The sequence below is a fragment of the Agrilus planipennis genome, unplaced genomic scaffold (genome assembly GCF_000699045.2).
Source record: "Agrilus planipennis isolate EAB-ADULT unplaced genomic scaffold, Apla_2.0 scaffold38, whole genome shotgun sequence".
Taxonomy (NCBI): Eukaryota; Metazoa; Arthropoda; class Insecta; order Coleoptera; family Buprestidae; genus Agrilus; species Agrilus planipennis.
In genome coordinates this window covers 656,177-674,233 of record NW_020438882.1, presented here as the reverse complement: position 1 = coordinate 674,233, position 18,057 = coordinate 656,177, and the positions used below count along the sequence as shown (strand labels likewise).

Sequence of the window (18,057 nt, the reverse complement as noted above, 5' to 3'; positions counted from 1 at the left end):
TATTATTTAACAATTTGGTCATATTTATTTATAAATCAGCAATATATTGCAAACGAATTTAAGCGTAAGCTTACACGCCTGGTATCCTCAATACAATTATCATTTGTTAAAGGGATTTCTGGTCGTTGTCTTCAGAAATTATTTCCAGACTAGGAAGTCCGAAAACAAATAATAATTATACAAACGAAAGTAAAAGGAATTAGTTCTAATATTTTGTTTTAAAGTAATGTGAGGATTTTTCTCTATTAATACCGGAAGTCCACCAATAACCTATTGATCTAGATCTAAAGTATAAATCATTTTTTTGTAATTGCTACTGCGAAGTAAATTTTTTTGCTAAAAAAACCCTTATTAATCTTTTAAGTAATGTGAGACAGTAATTTCTATACTTTACTTATCTTATTGTCGGATTTATTTTTAGTAGATACCATTAATAAGCAATTAGATTATTTTTCGCACTGTTGGTTTTTAATCACATTTTGTTATTGTGTACCTACTTACAATTTATTTTCGATAAAATTGCTATCATTATCTACAGTTAAGTATTAATAAGGCTACCAGATTTTAAAGTTTAATTGGTTAGTCGCGAGACGATATAATAAAAAAGGATTACTTACTTCTTCGTACTCTTTCTCTGATGCGAATCGTTCCCTTTGAATTCTTGTCATGTATAAGACGTCAGTTTCTGGTAAAACTTGTTCTAAACTACCGGCTTCTTCTTGTGGAATTCCTCTGGAAGCAACAAACTCGACAACTTGCTGGGGCATCTTCAGATTAGGAGGGCTGACGTATTTAATTTGCACATTGTACAACGTCAAAAGTCGTGCCAGAGAATGAGTTGTTCTGCCATTTTTTAAATCTCCCACTAAAGTTATAGTCAACCCGTTGACGGTGCCGATTTCTTCCCGAATAGAAAATACATCTAACAAGGCCTGCGTTGGATGCTCTCCTGTTCCATCTCCCGCGTTTATCAGAGCTTTTCGACAATGTTGAGAAGCTTTCTAGAATTATAAGCAATAATTTACTAATGCTTCTTTAAATTTTCATTACGACATTGAACTTACAACTACTGATCCTGGAGCAGGATGCCTTAAAACTACAACATCTGCATATCCTGCCATAACTGCTATAGAATCTTCTAGAGTTTCGCCTTTCTTGACTGAAGAACTCGTTTCGTCCATGTAAATTACACTTCCTCCAAGCCTCTGCATTGCAGCAGCAAAACTGCAACTCGTTCTTGTGCTTACTTCGTAAAATATCGATGCCATTATTTTTCCTTTTAAAATATGATCCAATGGTTTGTCTTTCAATACGCAATTTCTGAACCATTGTGCGAGGTTGAAAATGCTATTGAGTTGTTCCTTGTTAAACATATCCACGGAAATAATATGTTTCGATGATAGAACTTGAGAAAACGATGGGGGTTGATGTATGTCATAAACCAGATTTGGATTGCTCTCGCTCTTCATTCTGGAAAGAGTGCCAAACTGGAAAGGCGTTGGAGAAATAGATTTTGAACGATGGAAGTGATCGAGGGAGAACTGAACTTTCGGTGGTTCTGATAGAAGTTTAGAAAATATTTCGTTGGTTTGTCCGTCGGTATCATATTCGATGGTTCTTTCGAAAGTGGGCGATAAGGGTCGCTCTAAACTCGATGGTGGTCTACTTTCAACAGTACAATGCCCTACAACGACTGGAGGTTTTTTGAATTGCGTGTCTCTAACGTTTTGGCCAAAGCCAGGTTGGGCCAAGACTTGCCCTTCAACATATACGACTTCACCACGAAGTACTACCCGATGAATATAGCCTTTTACTTTGCGTCCGGCGAATGGTGTCCATTTCGCTTTACTATATTTTGTTGCTTCTGGTATTGTCCATTCTTCGTCCATATAGACTTCGACGTATGTGTTTGGCTGATCGGGCAGGTTAAAGATTTTCTTAGGATTCTTATGGAATTTGTTGATAACATCGTCCAACGTAAGTCTTCCTTCGTTTACAGCGTTTAAAAGGAGAGGTAATATTGTTTCTAATCCAGGGTAACCTGGAGGGTGTTTTTCACTGTTTTTCTCATCTAAAGTGTGCGGCGCGTGATCGGTAGCAAAACAATCTATGATGTGAAGATTGTCCCACAACGCTTGCTGGTCTTCTGGTGTAGCCAACTGAGGTCGCACTTGACATTTGTTGTGTCCAATTTTTGGTATATCGTTTGTAGAAAGGAACAAGTGATGCGGACACACCTCACAGGTAACCTTATGGCCTTTTTCTTTTGCCGCTTTTATTATTAAGATTTCTTCTTTAGTGGCAACGTGACAAATGTGAATCGGTCTATTATAAATACTGGCTAAAAATAGAACAGCTGCCGTTGTTTGTCCTTCGGCATGGACGCATAGCGGCGCCTTCTTGGGCCAGCTACTTAGATGCTGACTCCAATGGGTCAACTGGGAAAGTTTAAGTGTCGTGAACGTTTCGTTCAGGTACATCTTCAATGCAGCGGCTTGTGGTGCCAACTCGCCAATAGAATTAGCGTTTGATGCCGAAGCTCCAACATACAATGCATAGTCGCATCGTGCTTTCTCCTTTGCTAACTGTTGCACCAACTGGAAGGACTCTTCGTCGACTATTGCTGGATTTGTATTGGGCATGGCGCATATGAGTGTTATGCCACCTGCAAGGGCTGCTGCCGTACATGACGAAAAGTCTTCTTTATGAGTGGCGCCTGGTTCACGAGCGTGCACATGCACATCAATGAAACCTGGTAGTGTTATCAACTGTCTTGATGTCATACAGTCGATATCAGTTTTGACGGGAGGTGGCCTTTTGATTAATCTTAACGCCTAAAGGCAAATGTTTTGATTAAGTAACAAATACGTATGGGTTGTCAAAATGAAAAGATACTAAGTATCTGTGTTATCTATCAATTTTATAGCATACTTGATTTTAAATGAAAACGAAAAATTATTGCGCTTACGTCCACTAATAGTTTGGCGCATTTCACGTCTGTTACTAAAGGAATCGAGTAATCGATTGCGAGTCTTCTAGTGCGATATCCATGGGTCATAAATGACGAAACCCTTCTAGCTCCTCCATTTCGCATGGGAAGGTTTATTACTAGATCAACTTGATTTTTCGAAAGAAACTCTGCAAGCGGTATCAGCTCTCCTTGTGTTGAAAAGTTGTCGATATTTTCGAATGTCCATTGAACAGACTCAACCTAAAAGTAGGCAATTGAAGTATCCGGCTGTAATATCAAAATTACAGCCTTTTCTTAAATTCATATGGTTATTTGTATATGTATGAGTATTATATATGTATTTGCTGCTACCCGCCCCGGCTTTGCACGGGTAATAACTGTTATTTTCCTTGCTAGCGTGCGATCGCTGCTAATCATAAAGTGCTATAGCTACCCCCGCAACCGCTACGTCCCTGCATTATATATCTGTAATATCTTCGAAAATATTCATTTAAATTACATGCTGTAAAGGGCCATATTGATCTGTATTAAATGCACAATGTATTTAAGGCACTTAATTAGCTAAAGATTAATGCTGTATTGCTTAAAATCGCTTCGTAAATAAGCCATTATTTCTCGTAAAAAGTAAACGATAAAAAATGGTTATTGTGGGTTATCCCTAAGAGATAGACATATACCATCCCGGACTTTTTTGTAGACCTTTTTAAGATGTACAATATTGTAGTATATTCTTTTGATCTATCTCGTAGGGTTCAGCCAGCGTTTGCAATGTAAGCGCAAAAAAAATGTGTTTATTTACGGCATCACATTAGAAACCTCTAAAATGATCAGTGTTTCTCTACTATATTATACATGTATTATACATATAAACCTTCCTTTTGAATTACTCTATCTATTAAAAAAAACCGCATCAAAATTCGTTGCGTAGTTTTAAAGATCTAAGCTTACATAGGGACAAACAGCGGCAAGCGACTTTGTTTTATACTATGTACTAATAATGCAGTGAAAACTTATGGTAGTAATACGCTCCTTTAAAAACTGCCACTGCAGCTGATTTTTCCGAAGAAAATTAATAGAAGTTAGAATTAAAGAGGTAATTTATAATGTAAAAGCCGCATTAGAACTTCGGGTAAGAGAAACGGAGATATTCAAGTTACGGAGTTTGGAATAATGTAAAACAATGTGTATGTCAAGTGTACAAAAAAATATTCCGATTTCGAGTTACATAATTTTTACATTATATTTACAGGTATTAATTTAATAGACATAATAAGGCGTATGTAACAAAAACATCAGATAACCAGATGCTATTGATTTTATCACATTTATGTCAGCATCAGATAAGCAATTTATTGTACTCATTATTTATTTAATAGTTGGTTAATGCAGTATGTGCATATAGTACTTAAAATTTTATACAATACTTATTTCGGAGTAAAATACATTTAAAAAGGGTAATGGAGGTAGAACCTCTTTTACATTTAATCATACAAATAAAACTTTAATCTATTATTTTATCTCATTTTATCGATAATAATTAACCAGTAGCCTAACAGAAGTTATAAACAATGGTGTTATTGTTTTCCTTTTGGATAATCAAAAAGTCGTAAATAAAAACGAATTTTACGTTTTGTTTTTAACTGAAAAAGAATGAGCAATTTGTTATTTCTCATAAGCTTTTAACAAATTGGTAACCAAATCTAAGCTGCTATATATTTAATGTTGTTTTTTACGGAGATCATATAACCGAATTGTATGCAAAAATATCACTACAGTTTTTGTCTCCGGAGATACTACAGATGGGTAGTAAAGGGTGGACCTGGAACGGTCAAAGCTCATTTATTGAAAGTTCTGACTCTTGCGCAAGTTTACTGTGATGACCTAAACCTTCAAGCTACAATATGAGAAGTTTTCAGGAAGTTACCGTCATTCAAAATACGTACCTACAGTTTTGCTATTTTTTCGAGAACTTTGTTTTGTTTAAAAGGGAGGAATGCTGATAACCTGGCAACATTTGGTAAATTCCATTCGCATTTTCAGGTAATATAATGTTTGTAGAGAAAGGAAACAAAAGAAGAGAATAATTGAAAAATGTATTATCAGTCTCTGATTTCAGCGAAGAGTCGTTATCACCAACAAACAAGAGGCTACTGCATTTAAACGTTTCAAGTTGTTTACTATTTCGATAACAATTTCAGATATTTTGCGATAAATAGTGTCATTCGCACACAATTACCTCAGTTATTTATCTGAAGCGTTACAGAAAGGTGCACTCGATTCGGGATGAAGTTTTCCGCGTTCTTATTCAATCGTATCGAACAGTAACATCAGTTATTTAAATCAAATGTTTCAAATTCTATGATGGGTATATGTTATTGCACTGAAAAGTTTAACAAAGACGACAAAAACCATAAGCCGGAAAATCCAGTTATAGAAATGAAAGATCCTCAGCTAAGAGTTGATTCGGAAGCTGAATACGATGAAAAGTTTGTGGAGAAATTAAGAACCGAATTTAGAAACGATATAGAAGGGTTTTTATTAAACCATATTCTTATGTCTGTGCTGTTTTTCGAAAATTATGAAAAGTGAGTACCTACAGATTTAAAAATTGATATTGTTTGCACTTGGAGCCTTTAAAGAAAAATAAAATACTAGTTAACGTAATACACTTATATCATATTCTTTTAACAATTCATATATTTGAATGAACCTCTTTTTTTTTAACTCTTTGGCTATTTTAAATATAATAGCACGTAAAGATGTAAAATAAACAATCTTCCGCAAATAGTATCACTTTGATCTATACCTGGGTTTCTTTAGGATTATTGAATTAGTTTATTAATAAAACATAAAGTAATTATTTGTTAAAAATTAGAAAATAAGAACGCTCTCAGTACTGTCCTACAATTGGTGTCTCCAAACAAAACACAACTACATAGAAGTTACATTTATCACATAAGCAAACAAGGCTGGGACAATTTAAAATTTTCATTTTCTTTGAGTATTTGTTAACAGTTACGTAAAAATTATTGGAATAGGCCGCTATGTATGTAGCATTACAAACAGAAAACAATAACTTCCCAAATTAAAATTTCGTATCATGAAACATGAAGGTGGTAGATATAGAAAGAAAAATTCACATTTTAACTTTAGCTTTTAGGCAAGAAATAATACAACCAAATAAATTGGCTTACTTACTTCAAAGATACAAATCCTTGTAGCAATAAAGTTACACCTAGTTTTTATTATCTAGGGATAAGTTACAAATTGTTGTCATAAAATTCATAGTATTTGTTATCGAATATTATTAAAAACGTCAACCGAATGTATCATAATAACCTTTGATTTTGTTAAATTTAAAAGAGGAGGTACCATCTCAATATTATCAATTCCAGGGGTTTTCATTCTATATCAGTTGATAAGGCCTACCTGATATTAAAAAAAGTAAAAAGAATAAAAGTCTAAAATTAATAATAAAATAATAATGTGTTGAACAAATTACCTACAGAAAATAAGTTGGATTTTCATCAAACATGTATCTTATCTGTACTAATGACTTAAAGTTTGGATTTATAACATCAGATAAATATTTTGTCACTGATTGTGAGTGTAACTACGAAATTCATTTGCAACGGGGCATTCATTCTTCAAAGTTCATTTGAGTCAAAGTCAGTTCTTGATGTTGAGGGTGAAGATTTGAAGTTTTTACCCAGCAGTTTCGCTACATTTCTCAAAACGATATGGGAAATTTGTGAGTAAAAACATCAGTTTTATGTGTTTGGAAATAAAATTTGTGGAAACGTTATTAAAAACGTCAAGTTTAAGTTATTTGAACTCTTAGCAACTAGTTGCTGGGTATCGAGATAATATAAACACATTTGGATAAAGTCGTGAGTATCGCAAAGTGATTGATTGAAGTAAATTTTTTAATTCTCATTTTGTTAAAATTTTTTGAATGGATATTTTTCTAAATTTTTTTATAAGTGACGACATACATACATACTTGCGGACTAAATTCCTGAGAATGTTGAACTTTCTTTAAAGTACGATGCTTAAATTCTGCTTGTCTGCATCTCTTTCTTACATATCAATTGGTGATTGATGTAATATTATTGTTTTCTCTTTATTAGTGTCCGCTGCAATTCGTATTTGACATCTCTTTTCTATGTTTACGATATTTCCTATGACGTCTGTACTGAGTAAAAGTAGGCGTTCTGTTAGCAACCGCTCTAGTCTAGCTAGTAAATTGAAAGAAGAAAGTAAATGCGACAGTTTTATTACAGACTATGCCACTTTTGAACGTTCCAGCTATAGTTTCTGTTTTTCTTCTGATAATACCGAAACTGATCGCAGCGGACCGTTGCGTTTTCTATCCCTTGTTTTAGTAATGATGTTTTTAGACTCATTCTTTTTGATTAAATTACTGCTTCTATTTCAAGTTTTCTTGTAAAATGCCTACGCACGAGCCGCCACGGTTGACAACATGGTTGACACAAAGTACAACAATTAAAACAAAAGCGTACCGATACGTTTAACTTATCACGACACGGTTTATTATCTGCCAATTTAATTAACTATATTTTCAGACGATAATACTGCTAATACCTACATGCATTATTATGGGTTTCCCCGTTTTAGATGGTTCAGATTCAAAAATGTTATCTTAAGTGTTTTCAACTAAGAATTGAATGCAATTTTATTGGTTTGTTATCATTCAATTACTTGGATGATGATGATAAAATTCTAACATGTTTCAAGAAATCCGTTCCTTTAAAGCTTACACCTACATAACGTACTGTTTTCTTATCATATATCTACCGTGATAAATGATTATTTATATTTGTGGTGCCTTGCCTCGTTTAGGAACTCAGTTTTAATCCGATAATTAAGTACAATTTGTTTGTAATTGCTATTATGTGTTATTCTCCTTTATTACAAAAAGGTTTAGTTTGGGTAAACCCCAACTTTGATTGCGGTACTTAATAGTAATTAGGTAATTACATGTATTGATTTGATTGCGAATATAAATAGAATATTAAGTTAAAACCAAAGGAAAAACCACCGAGTATGTCCTACAATCCAGATGGATATAATGAGACTTAATGAATATATCAGAAGGATATCGGAGAAAATAAGAAAAAATGGAGTAAATACAAAAATACCATAAGGATTCAAATACTATATATACTAACATTCGGTAGAGTCGGTTTTTTGTTTAAACAAAAAGACTGAAAATTAGTAAATCCTGGAAATTTTTGAATGATGCGACACATAGAGTTCAGACCCATCCCACGGTTTGTTTATTTATTTTATTGCCTGTTATAACGGCGGCTTTGTTTCATTTCGTTATTTCTTTAAATTCTACTTACTGGGAAAATTTACAGGACGAAACAATAATAACATCGTTTTGAGGGGCAGATTTAAGTTAAATTACGCCCTAGCCCTATTATTTCGATTTTACCCTGCTTGTTCTTTAATTCTACATATTTAGCAGGATTGTTAGTATGATTTTCTAAAAATATTGCATAGAAACTGAAAATTTTTAATTTTACATTTTATATTATTGTGTATATCTTATATGGAGCAGCTATTAGAAATTGTAGGAGAATAGAGGGGCTTACGGAAGTCAATAAAAAGTAGGAGAGATAGGTCGGGGTACATGTATATGGGACCCCTTCTCATCATACATGAAGGTTGAAGAGCTATTTAGAGACATATCAGAGGCAGAAACAGGAGTTAAGAGGAGTAGAGATAGACCTAGATTAGATTACTGTTCACAAACAGTAAAGAATGCGGGATGTTCTAGTTTTAGGAAAATGCGAAGATTAGCTCATAATAGGAAAAAGTAGAGGTGCGTGCCCAAACAGTCTTAGGACTGATTACCTTACGAGGTTGATGATGATCTTGATAATGACAGCGACAAAGTTTGACAATAATCGTCGAATGCTAAAATACCATGAAATTAACTATTATTGAAGAAGTTTTTAATACTTATTGAAGACGAATCTGGTTATTGTTTGTCTGTTTGAGATGTAAAGAAGTTTGCAAAATTGATAATTACAAAAAGAGATGCCTACTATAGGAATATTTCACAATAAATTGCTGGTAGATTGTTTTAATGTGTCCACTTATCAAAAATTGCTTGTGATTGTCAAGAGTGAGTCCCTTTTAGGTTTTTTTTATTAATCACAGTCTCCTTCATTACTGTACTAACTGATAACGCAAAAACTGTATCTAAGTAATACACACCATGTCTATAGGTACTGAAAAACAATATGTACGAAAATACTTATAATATATACATCACGTGCATTTTTTATTGGTTAAATCATTTCTAAAAGTAGAGCGTAGAATATAGGTACTTGAATGAATTACAAAATGGGTAAGGGAAAATATTCATATGTCAAAATGATTTATTGAAGAGATTAGATAGAAAATAAAAAGTACCTATATAAATCTGATAATTTAAATAAAAATCAATCTCATCAAGTACCTAATGCCTTGAAGTGATTTGAAAAGATTTGGTTTTCATTAGATACATCATTCTATTTGTAATTTGCTGTTCGTAAATTAAAAGGTTTTATCTCTAGTAGCGTTAAAATATGTGGCTTAAATTATATGATATTTATTAATGATTTTGCTGGGTACCCGACGAAACCACTACGGTTAATGGTTCATGTCTTTGTCCTGGCTGATTTTCTATTAAATACTACTCACTAACGTCCCAACCCATATTAAGTCCCGTTTAAAAAGTCGTTTAAACACTAAACCAATTAAATTTTAATTCTTGGGTGGCGGATTTTCAATGAGAGGGTTGGGTTTACAATACCGGAAATGTATGAAATCCAGGCATTGTATACAATTCCGAGGCTATTTAGGAAATCTATAAAATATTATTTCAAATATTTTTAATACACACATATCCTGGGAAATTTGTACATTTCCTAGGAATTGTATGATATTTCGGTATTGTACTGGGAAATGTATAAAACTAATGCTTACTGTGAATAAAACGAATACCCTCCCCTTGCTCGCTATCACCGCGTAGCTATTGACATCTTGAATGTAATACATTTCCGATTGCTATTTAGGAAATGTATAGATTCCCTAGGAAATGTGTCTAATATAATTTATTTCATACATTTCCGGGCGATTGTAAGAATTATATACGTTTCCTAGGAATTGTACACAATGACGGATTGCACACATTTCCGTTAATATATACACTAAAAGTCTGCAAGGTGACAAAATCATAGTAAATAGTTATCGTTAATCAAAATTTGATATACCAACAAGCAACAGAAGTTGTAACAATTCGGCCGTATTGATATATTCATATTCAAACACAAGAACTACATCGAAATAACAAATAATTTAGTCATCATCATCATAAGGTCGTCAGTCCTAAGACTGGTTGGACACGCACCTCCACTCTTTCCTATCCTGAGCTAATCTTCGCATTTCCCTAAAACTAGAACATTCCGGATCCTTAATTTTTGCGAACAGTAATAAGTAATCTAGGCCTCTTAACTCCTGTTTCTGCCTCTAATATGTCTCTGAGTAGACCTTCATGCCTGAGAAGGTGTCCTACCAACCTAGCAATAATTTAGTATAGTAATCAATAAATATTACAAATTAGGACAAATGACCTATCCCAATACAATCTCAATTACCACTTTTCATTAAACTTGTTTTGAAGAACAAAATGCTGCGCTACGAGTACGCAAAAAGGTCGCGACGCTTTTAGAGTATGGCGCCAAGAACACGGATTTTAATCATCAACGGAGTATGAGTCAACTCGCACATGATTGATTTTTTGTTTTATATTCAATTCATTGCTCACAATCCGTTCATTTGAGTGTCTTGATATACCTTAAATGCATATATGTATGGGTAAATACCACACGGTATCTGCAATTACTTGTCTAAAAACAGACTTTTTTTACAGAGATATGCAAAAATTGATTTCTTCTGTTTCCGAATGGGAGAAGCGATATAATAGGACGATGATAAGCGAACATCAGAAGCAGTGTCTTATGCCAGATATTGTTCTTGAACATGTTAACAAAAATGTCAGATTCAGGCCCTTTCACGGACCAAAAAAGACTATATCGGAACCTGTTTCATCTTTGAAATTATACGTGATACATGACAATATAGAAATTCCAGATCCTTTTGATAATTCCGTTTATAGTAAAATAGATAAGCCAGCTTACAGGGCGTATTTGGAAGAATCTGATGAACACAAAGGTAAGAACAAACAGTTTTACGCCTTAAACAGAAAACATTAAATGCTTCGATTGTATATCAATTTTTAATTTTTGTATAACAAACAATTAGGAGAAGGGCCGAGGGGGCAGCTCACCCCTGGACTTTTGTCCCGGTGGGATTCTAAAAATTGATAACGGCATTCATGCACCACCCCTGATAAATTGTATATGCAATTAACAACTATTAATGCAAGTGTTTATAAAGTAATGTAATTTATCTTGTAAATAATAAATTTAGATTTGGTTTGAAACTGAGTTAATTCTAAGGAAATTTAAATCAACTATCAAAAATAATTTGAAAACTGTTACTGTTTTACAATGACAATAAAGTTATTAAAAGGTTTCTATGCAGATATAGACGAATCTATCTCCTTATTTACGCATATATATGTATATAACTCGTCCAGCTTTTAAAATAGTACAATAGATACTTCATTCTATAAGTAGGTTGTTTTTAATATACGTTGCATTTATTTCAGAAGAGGTTTTGGTTCAAAATTGATTCAATTCTTTAGATAACATTGTTCTTTCTAGTACTTCTAGTATTTTAAAATGACCAATATTTCTGCGTACCTATCAAGTCAAGATGCTTTCCTGATAATGTGAAGAACTCTTGTAAAACAGAAATAAACTAGTAAAATTTTTGTACCTGTCAGTTTAAATTAATATCGAACAATCCAACCCAATCTAGTTGCTTGTTAGTGGAGAACTTTTCGAATATTTTTGTATAGAATATCTGATATGATCTTTCCGTTAATCAGGTGATTATATATGTATATAGCTATGTGCGTAAATCGATTGTTATGGTTATCACAAAATGATTAGAACTTTCTGCAAAAACTATCTTTAACGATAAGTGATTATCGTTGCTTCTGTACATGTAATACACGTAAAATTACTGTTAGTAACACTAAAAAATTTTATTTACTGCATTTTCTTTCTAAGAACCTCTACTGTTGTGTTATCAATTTTTCTTCGTAATATAAATATAATCATCCACTCTATCGTTAACTGGCTATAAATTATTACAACTAATGGTTAATTTGTCTCTTTAATTAGCCATGTGGAAGTTTTGGTAATAAAATTTGATTGCTTCCAGTAACTCAATTTCAACAATTTTTTAATCCGCCCCCTATGAAATTTCTTCATTTATTTCCTAGAGTAATATGAAAAATTTAAAAACATATTTTTTGCAGCGGTTGTAAATTCGGTCGGTTTGTGCCGAATTTGTATACTCTACTTTAGTTCGGTCTTAGTTTTAGTTTTGATCTTGTTCTTGAGTATAGAAGAGACCTCTTTTTATTGGAGGCGACTCTGCTTTATATCCCTGTTACCCCTTCCGTCCTGACTTATCTGACTTCTTAGATACCTAAAATCAGCCACTTCTTTTAGTTTTTCATCTCCTATCTTTATATTCCCCCTTTCTCTAGTTTTCCTTCCCTTCCATACCAGTATTTTTGTTTTACTTTTATTTATTTTCATACAATACTCTTTTGCCAGTATTGTTTTCATTTTATTCAAAGCTATCTCTAACCCCTCCTTGCTAGATGCTAATACTGCTGTATCATCTGCAAATCTAAGCATACTAATCTTTTTCCCCTCTATATCTATCCCTACAGTTGTACTGTCTTTAATGATGTTGATGGCGTCTTCGATGTATAGATTAAAAAGTAGAGGTGACAGTGTGGATCCCTGTTTGACTCCATTGCTAATATTTACTTCTCTACGTTGCAGTCCCAGCTCGTATCACTCTTGTATCTCTGTAACTCATCCCTACATTTTAAGTATATTTAACATCTTGTCCCATTTAACATTGTCAAAAGCATTTTCTAAATCTACAAATCCTATGTACGCATTCTTTCCTTTTTCTATCGTTTTCTCTATTGTTACCCGTAATGCTGGAATGGCCTTCCGCGTTCCTCTATTTCTTCTAAATCCAAATTGATCTTAATAGTTTATTTTTTATATTTATTTACATCCCTCTCTATACAATTCTAGTTACGATTTTTCGACGCATGGAAAATTAAGCTAATTGTTTTAAAAGTCTATCCGCGTCTCTCTTTTTAGGTATGGTTATTATCACGTTTCGTTTATAATCCTGTGGGAATTTTCCCTTCTCGTAAATGTGACTAACTAGTTTAAACATAGGATCGCTAACCTCTTGAGAGTTTTCGTAACTCTCACAACTTTCGACAAATTTTCTTTGAAAGTCATGACAAAAACTCGTATGTGTGACAGAAAATTTCAGCATTTAAGCCAATTATTGTGTCGGTAAATACAAAGTAACATTATGAAATTACAACCAAATGTTTCTTTTATTTTCAGGATATGTAAAAGTAAGACAAATGGATTTGTCCTCAAAAAGACCAATCTATAATGTCGCGGAGAGAAGTGATTCCGACGAGTCTTTTTACGAAACATTACCATCGACATCACAAGATGACCCTGTCACATCAAGTAGAAGTACTTCCTGCTCCGGTTCGGATCAAGATTATACTCGGTTGTCGCAATTTCGGACCCCAGCGCCACTTAATATATCTGAAAGTGACATTTACACTGCTATCGGAACTTTACCATCAAAGTGTTTGACTCCAGTGAGGGTAAAGAACAACGATTTAATAAGAGATGACGATGACGACGATGATGATGATGATGATGACAGTGATGACGACACAAAATTGGACAGTTATGCCAGAAAATCCCGCGAAAAACTATTTATCTACGTTAACTACTTCAATTCGAAAGAATTCATGCTTCATTTTTCTGCTAGAGTGTTTCCTAACGTCTTGGGTCAGACGTTAGGATTTAATGAAGACGAAATTTTCGCGGCTTCTTTAGCAGAATGCAAAATTTATTGCGATACTTTAGACGAGAACGAAAACATTGTCAAATGCGAAATCGTTCCAGCTATAGCCATTCCGTGGCCAACTGTAGCTTTCGAATGGTCAGCGAGGAGCCGTCCGAAGATCACCGACGAAAGAGCAATGATCCGCTATCAATGGCCGACAGAAAAAATGATAAGAGAAATCAAATCCATGAACTGCGTAATAATCCCGAAAGGATACATGCCAAAGAACAATAAACAAAATAACCCAATGATGGACTTGGAATGGGAAGTGGCGTTTCCAAAGGCCGAAAGATATTTAGAAACCAGAATGTCACATGCCCAAATGAGGTGCTATTTTACTCTACTATCTCTTTACAAAACATTTATTGAACCAGTTACATTAACGCACGGTTTACTCACGGAGCACATAAAGATCCTCCTGTTTTGGGAATGCGAAAAGAACTACATGTCTTGGTCGGATTGTAAACTTTGGAAAAAGTTACGAATTCTTTTGCAAATATTAAACAGATGCTTGTCGACTTGTAAGTTACCTGATTATTTTATTAAAAGTAAAAATGTTTTCGAAAACGTCCAGACGAAGTATCTGGTAGCTGCCCAAGAAATTATTTATAGAATATTAGAATCTCCTATACCGTATTTACTCAGAGCGCTGAGAAATTTAAGGTGTATGTCAGGCAAATTTTATCCAAGTCCGAATTTGAAACAACTCTACGAAATTCTTACTGCGAAAAATTCACTCTTAAGCATACCCCAATTTAAACCGACTAATGGCTCAGTTATGAATGGAGAGGCAAATAAAAAACGAAAATCGTATAATCCCGACGTAGATCAAGAATGGAGACTGAAAGCGCTTGAAAAACAAAGAATAGAAAGACTGAAAAAGCAGAAAGAACAAAAGCAGAAGAAGGTGTCTTCTGAGAATCTCTTCAAAAGACGAAGTTCTGTGGATTCTATTGATATAAACGTAAGTCTACAGTATCTTATCAGTTCATTATTTTATCAATTCCAGTCAAGAATATAATCATTGCTGACAATTAAATTAAAGATATTTAATTTGTTTCAAAAAACAATTAACCAAAATATCATTCGCTGACGTTATATAATCGGAAAAGATTTTTATCATTATACTAAAGCGCGACATTTACCCTTTTGAGACTCAATTCTTTCGCCTGTTATCTCGTTTTCTTTTTTAATACTTGTGGTCTTCTTTTATTCATAAAAACTTTGAAGATATAAACAATCAATAACTTTTTACAATGGTTTGCCAGCGTTATACCTAAATATTGTATGAAAAGAACACCAAATAAGCACGCATTTGGTAGTCCTGTCGGTCAAATAACCAAAAAAACAGTTTAAAAATTTGTTATCTTAACATTCTGTATGGATCAATATGTCAACCTTCTTTATTGTCTTAGTCTGTTCGGAACTAATTTCTTTTTTGTTTAGATGTTTGACGATTTCCACGTCGACGAAATCAGAAAAAGGTCCATCTTGATATTTTTCATCGATCATTTCATTGCCATCGCCAAAACGAGTCACAAAATTGGCTCGATAAGACAAACATTGTTTTATTTGAAACAAGCGTGGTATCTTACGAGATTGCTTGGAGATTCACCGGCCAATAAGCAGGATGTTATGGAATATGAAAAGATTATAAACAAAGAAGAAGAGTTATGTCACAGGAAAATCGATAATCAGTCTAGTACAACATCTCCTCCGTCACCTCCTGCTCCACTAACACCTAAAAGGAATTCCATTCTCCACAGTAAGTTTTTTGGAACATTATATATATATGACTAATCACAATACTTCAAGAATCAGTGTGGGGTCACATGAAGTACGTGCCCAGGTATGTTTTTAACGTGATTTTGAATTCGCAAATTGAAAAAAGAATCAATCAAAAATCCATCGTTCTTGATATAAAATAGAATGATGGAGCTATAGACAAAATTAATAAAGTAAATTATCATTATCGATTTTTTTACCTAAAGGACCGTTATCTAAAAAGATAACTGTCAACGACTGTTATCTAAAAATGTGCTTCTGGTATTTTCAAAAACACTGAGCGACCATCAAAGAATTTTTAATCAGTTTAAACTAGTAAAGAAATATTTTTTTTATAAACAATACCTCTTTTCTATACATATATCAATCGAAACTGAACTAAGTAATTACGTAATTTAGAAGAAGAATTTTTACGGTATAATCATTTAAAGAAAAATCCTTTTTTACAGCATCCAATAGCACGCGAACGTTGAAATCGCAATCGAGCAACGAAGATAAGCCACCTATTCGAAAACAAACCGATCAAGTGAAAAAGCGAAAAACGATTACCTTCATGGCGGATGTTGACCATGAAGCAACAGCTTTTTAGTTTAAAGTTATCTAATAACTAGTACCAAATATTAATTTATTTATTACACCTATTACGTACCTGTAACGGTAAGTAGATTTAAGTCTTTGTAGATAATATACGATATGTAAATATGTATATAACTTTCGTAAAGTGAACTACGTTTATTTATTATTAATAAACTTTGAAAGTACTTACGTTTACTCCATGCTCGTTGTAGAAATCGGCAGTACCCAAACTACCATATAACTTGTATCCCATTTTGCTTAAAGCCCTCACGCTGGGCAGCAGCTCCATTTTGTGCTAAAATAATTCCCATATATAATAATTGAAAGGAATTCTTCGAATGAAATTTGGTGAAACATTTTATAAAATTATAAATTAAAAAATAGGAACGCAAAAATTATTTGAATGTACTGGAAGTGACTGAAAAATCGAACAAATATGAAACTTTACCTAGTGCTTTTATTTCTTAATTTAAATTCACGTACGTCAAATATTTATTAAAGTCGGCGTAATAAAAATACAAATTATCTATATGAAAAGCTACAATCAACGTCTTTAATACCCCCCAAGAGGGGGGAGGGCTATGAGGATTGAGCCGCCCCCTCAAAATTTCCCAAATTTTAGCAAATTTGTTTTTTTTTACAAGTAGTTACACTAAAACGTGATGGTGCATCTTTTTACATAAAACACGTTGTATTTCCCTCTATTTTTAGTATTTGGAAAATTGCTATACGATTAAGCTTTAAAATATTTTTTATAACAGATTAACCCCCACCCTGCATACTTTTGCGGGTATCTTAATAATTTCCAAAACATTAAAATTAGTTTTTTAAAAATCATCAAACGACAAAATATTTATAGAATAACCCCAGAAATAACGCCTTCATGGTTTGCCACATATTTAATAAACACCCTGTATATAAGTGATCTTTGTTATATAATCACATTTTTCATGTAATAAATGTATTTGCTTTTTGACTATTAAGCTTCCTTCCCCTTACCCTCAGAAAAAAGTTTAATCTGTGGGCCAGATGTACATAAATGGTACTATCCATTACTTACCACAATAAAATGTAATCAACGTAAAAAAGAATATTACTAAAGATAGGAAAATGTTTTGGGCATTGTTTTCAGAAAAATTTAAACTAGTACACTCTAACAATAAAATACATTAGTTAGAAGGAAAGAACACCTACCATATAACATCCGATTGAAAGAAGAATAGAATGTTTAGGAATTGTGAACCCAGTGCTCATCATTGCTTTCAAATATGCCTCATAACGATTTTCTCCAAAGCAGGCTACTTCTCCCGTAGATGCCATTTCAACACCCAGCATGAAGTCAGCACCCGCGAGACGGGAAAACGAAAACTGCGGAACTTTTACTCCAACTTTTCCAGAACCTTGAAGAACATCTACAGGTTCTACCGGTTCCCCAATTATGACCTTCGTAGCCATAGCAACAAAATTGTGATCTAACGTTTTCGAAACGAACGGAAATGATCTTGAAACCCGTAGATTACATTCGATAACTTTTAGTTCATTATCCTTAAAAAAAAAAAAAAGGATTCATTGATGGATCAGACATGTTCTTACAGAAGTTTTATAGG

At 33.4% G+C, this 18,057-nt stretch overlaps 2 protein-coding genes across 3 annotated transcripts in view; one reads left to right on the top strand and one right to left on the bottom strand.

Annotated features, from left to right (window-relative positions):
• LOC108745207 (CAD protein) overlaps window positions 1–18,057 on the bottom strand; it is a 28,138-nt gene that overhangs the window by 1,249 nt on the left and 8,832 nt on the right. The window contains exons 6-10 of the mRNA XM_018481332.2: window positions 17,645–17,995; window positions 16,641–16,745; window positions 2,969–3,211; window positions 1,065–2,834; window positions 618–1,001 (exon numbers count right to left, since the gene is read on the bottom strand). Coding sequence (XP_018336834.1) covers window positions 618–1,001; window positions 1,065–2,834; window positions 2,969–3,211; window positions 16,641–16,745; window positions 17,645–17,995 — 2,853 coding nt within the window. The remainder of the gene's footprint in view (window positions 1–617; window positions 1,002–1,064; window positions 2,835–2,968; window positions 3,212–16,640; window positions 16,746–17,644; window positions 17,996–18,057) is intronic.
• LOC108745210 lies at window positions 5,197–16,635 on the top strand. Of its 2 annotated transcripts, none has more exons than XM_018481338.2 (5): window positions 5,197–5,556; window positions 10,920–11,221; window positions 13,567–15,053; window positions 15,536–15,854; window positions 16,324–16,635. In XM_018481338.2, exons 1-5 carry the CDS (start codon window positions 5,330–5,332, stop codon window positions 16,461–16,463), a joined length of 2,475 nt encoding a protein of 824 aa, XP_018336840.1. In that variant the 5' UTR covers window positions 5,197–5,329; the 3' UTR covers window positions 16,464–16,635. The 2 variants fall into 2 exon arrangements, with proteins under 2 accessions (XP_018336840.1, XP_018336841.1); XM_018481339.2 differs by lacking the exon at window positions 5,197–5,556 and adding an exon at window positions 5,592–6,861.

Bases quoted from the DNA above. Each gene is read 5' to 3' on its own strand.
- LOC108745210 (XM_018481338.2), top strand. From the start codon at position 5,330: ATGATGGGTATATGTTATTGCACTGAAAAGTTTAACAAAGACGACAAA. The intron at 5,557-10,919 runs GTGAGTACCTAC...CTTTTTTTACAG, and splicing joins TTTTTCGAAAATTATGAAAA to AGATATGCAAAAATTGATTT. The intron at 11,222-13,566 runs GTAAGAACAAAC...TTTTATTTTCAG, and splicing joins AGAATCTGATGAACACAAAG to GATATGTAAAAGTAAGACAA.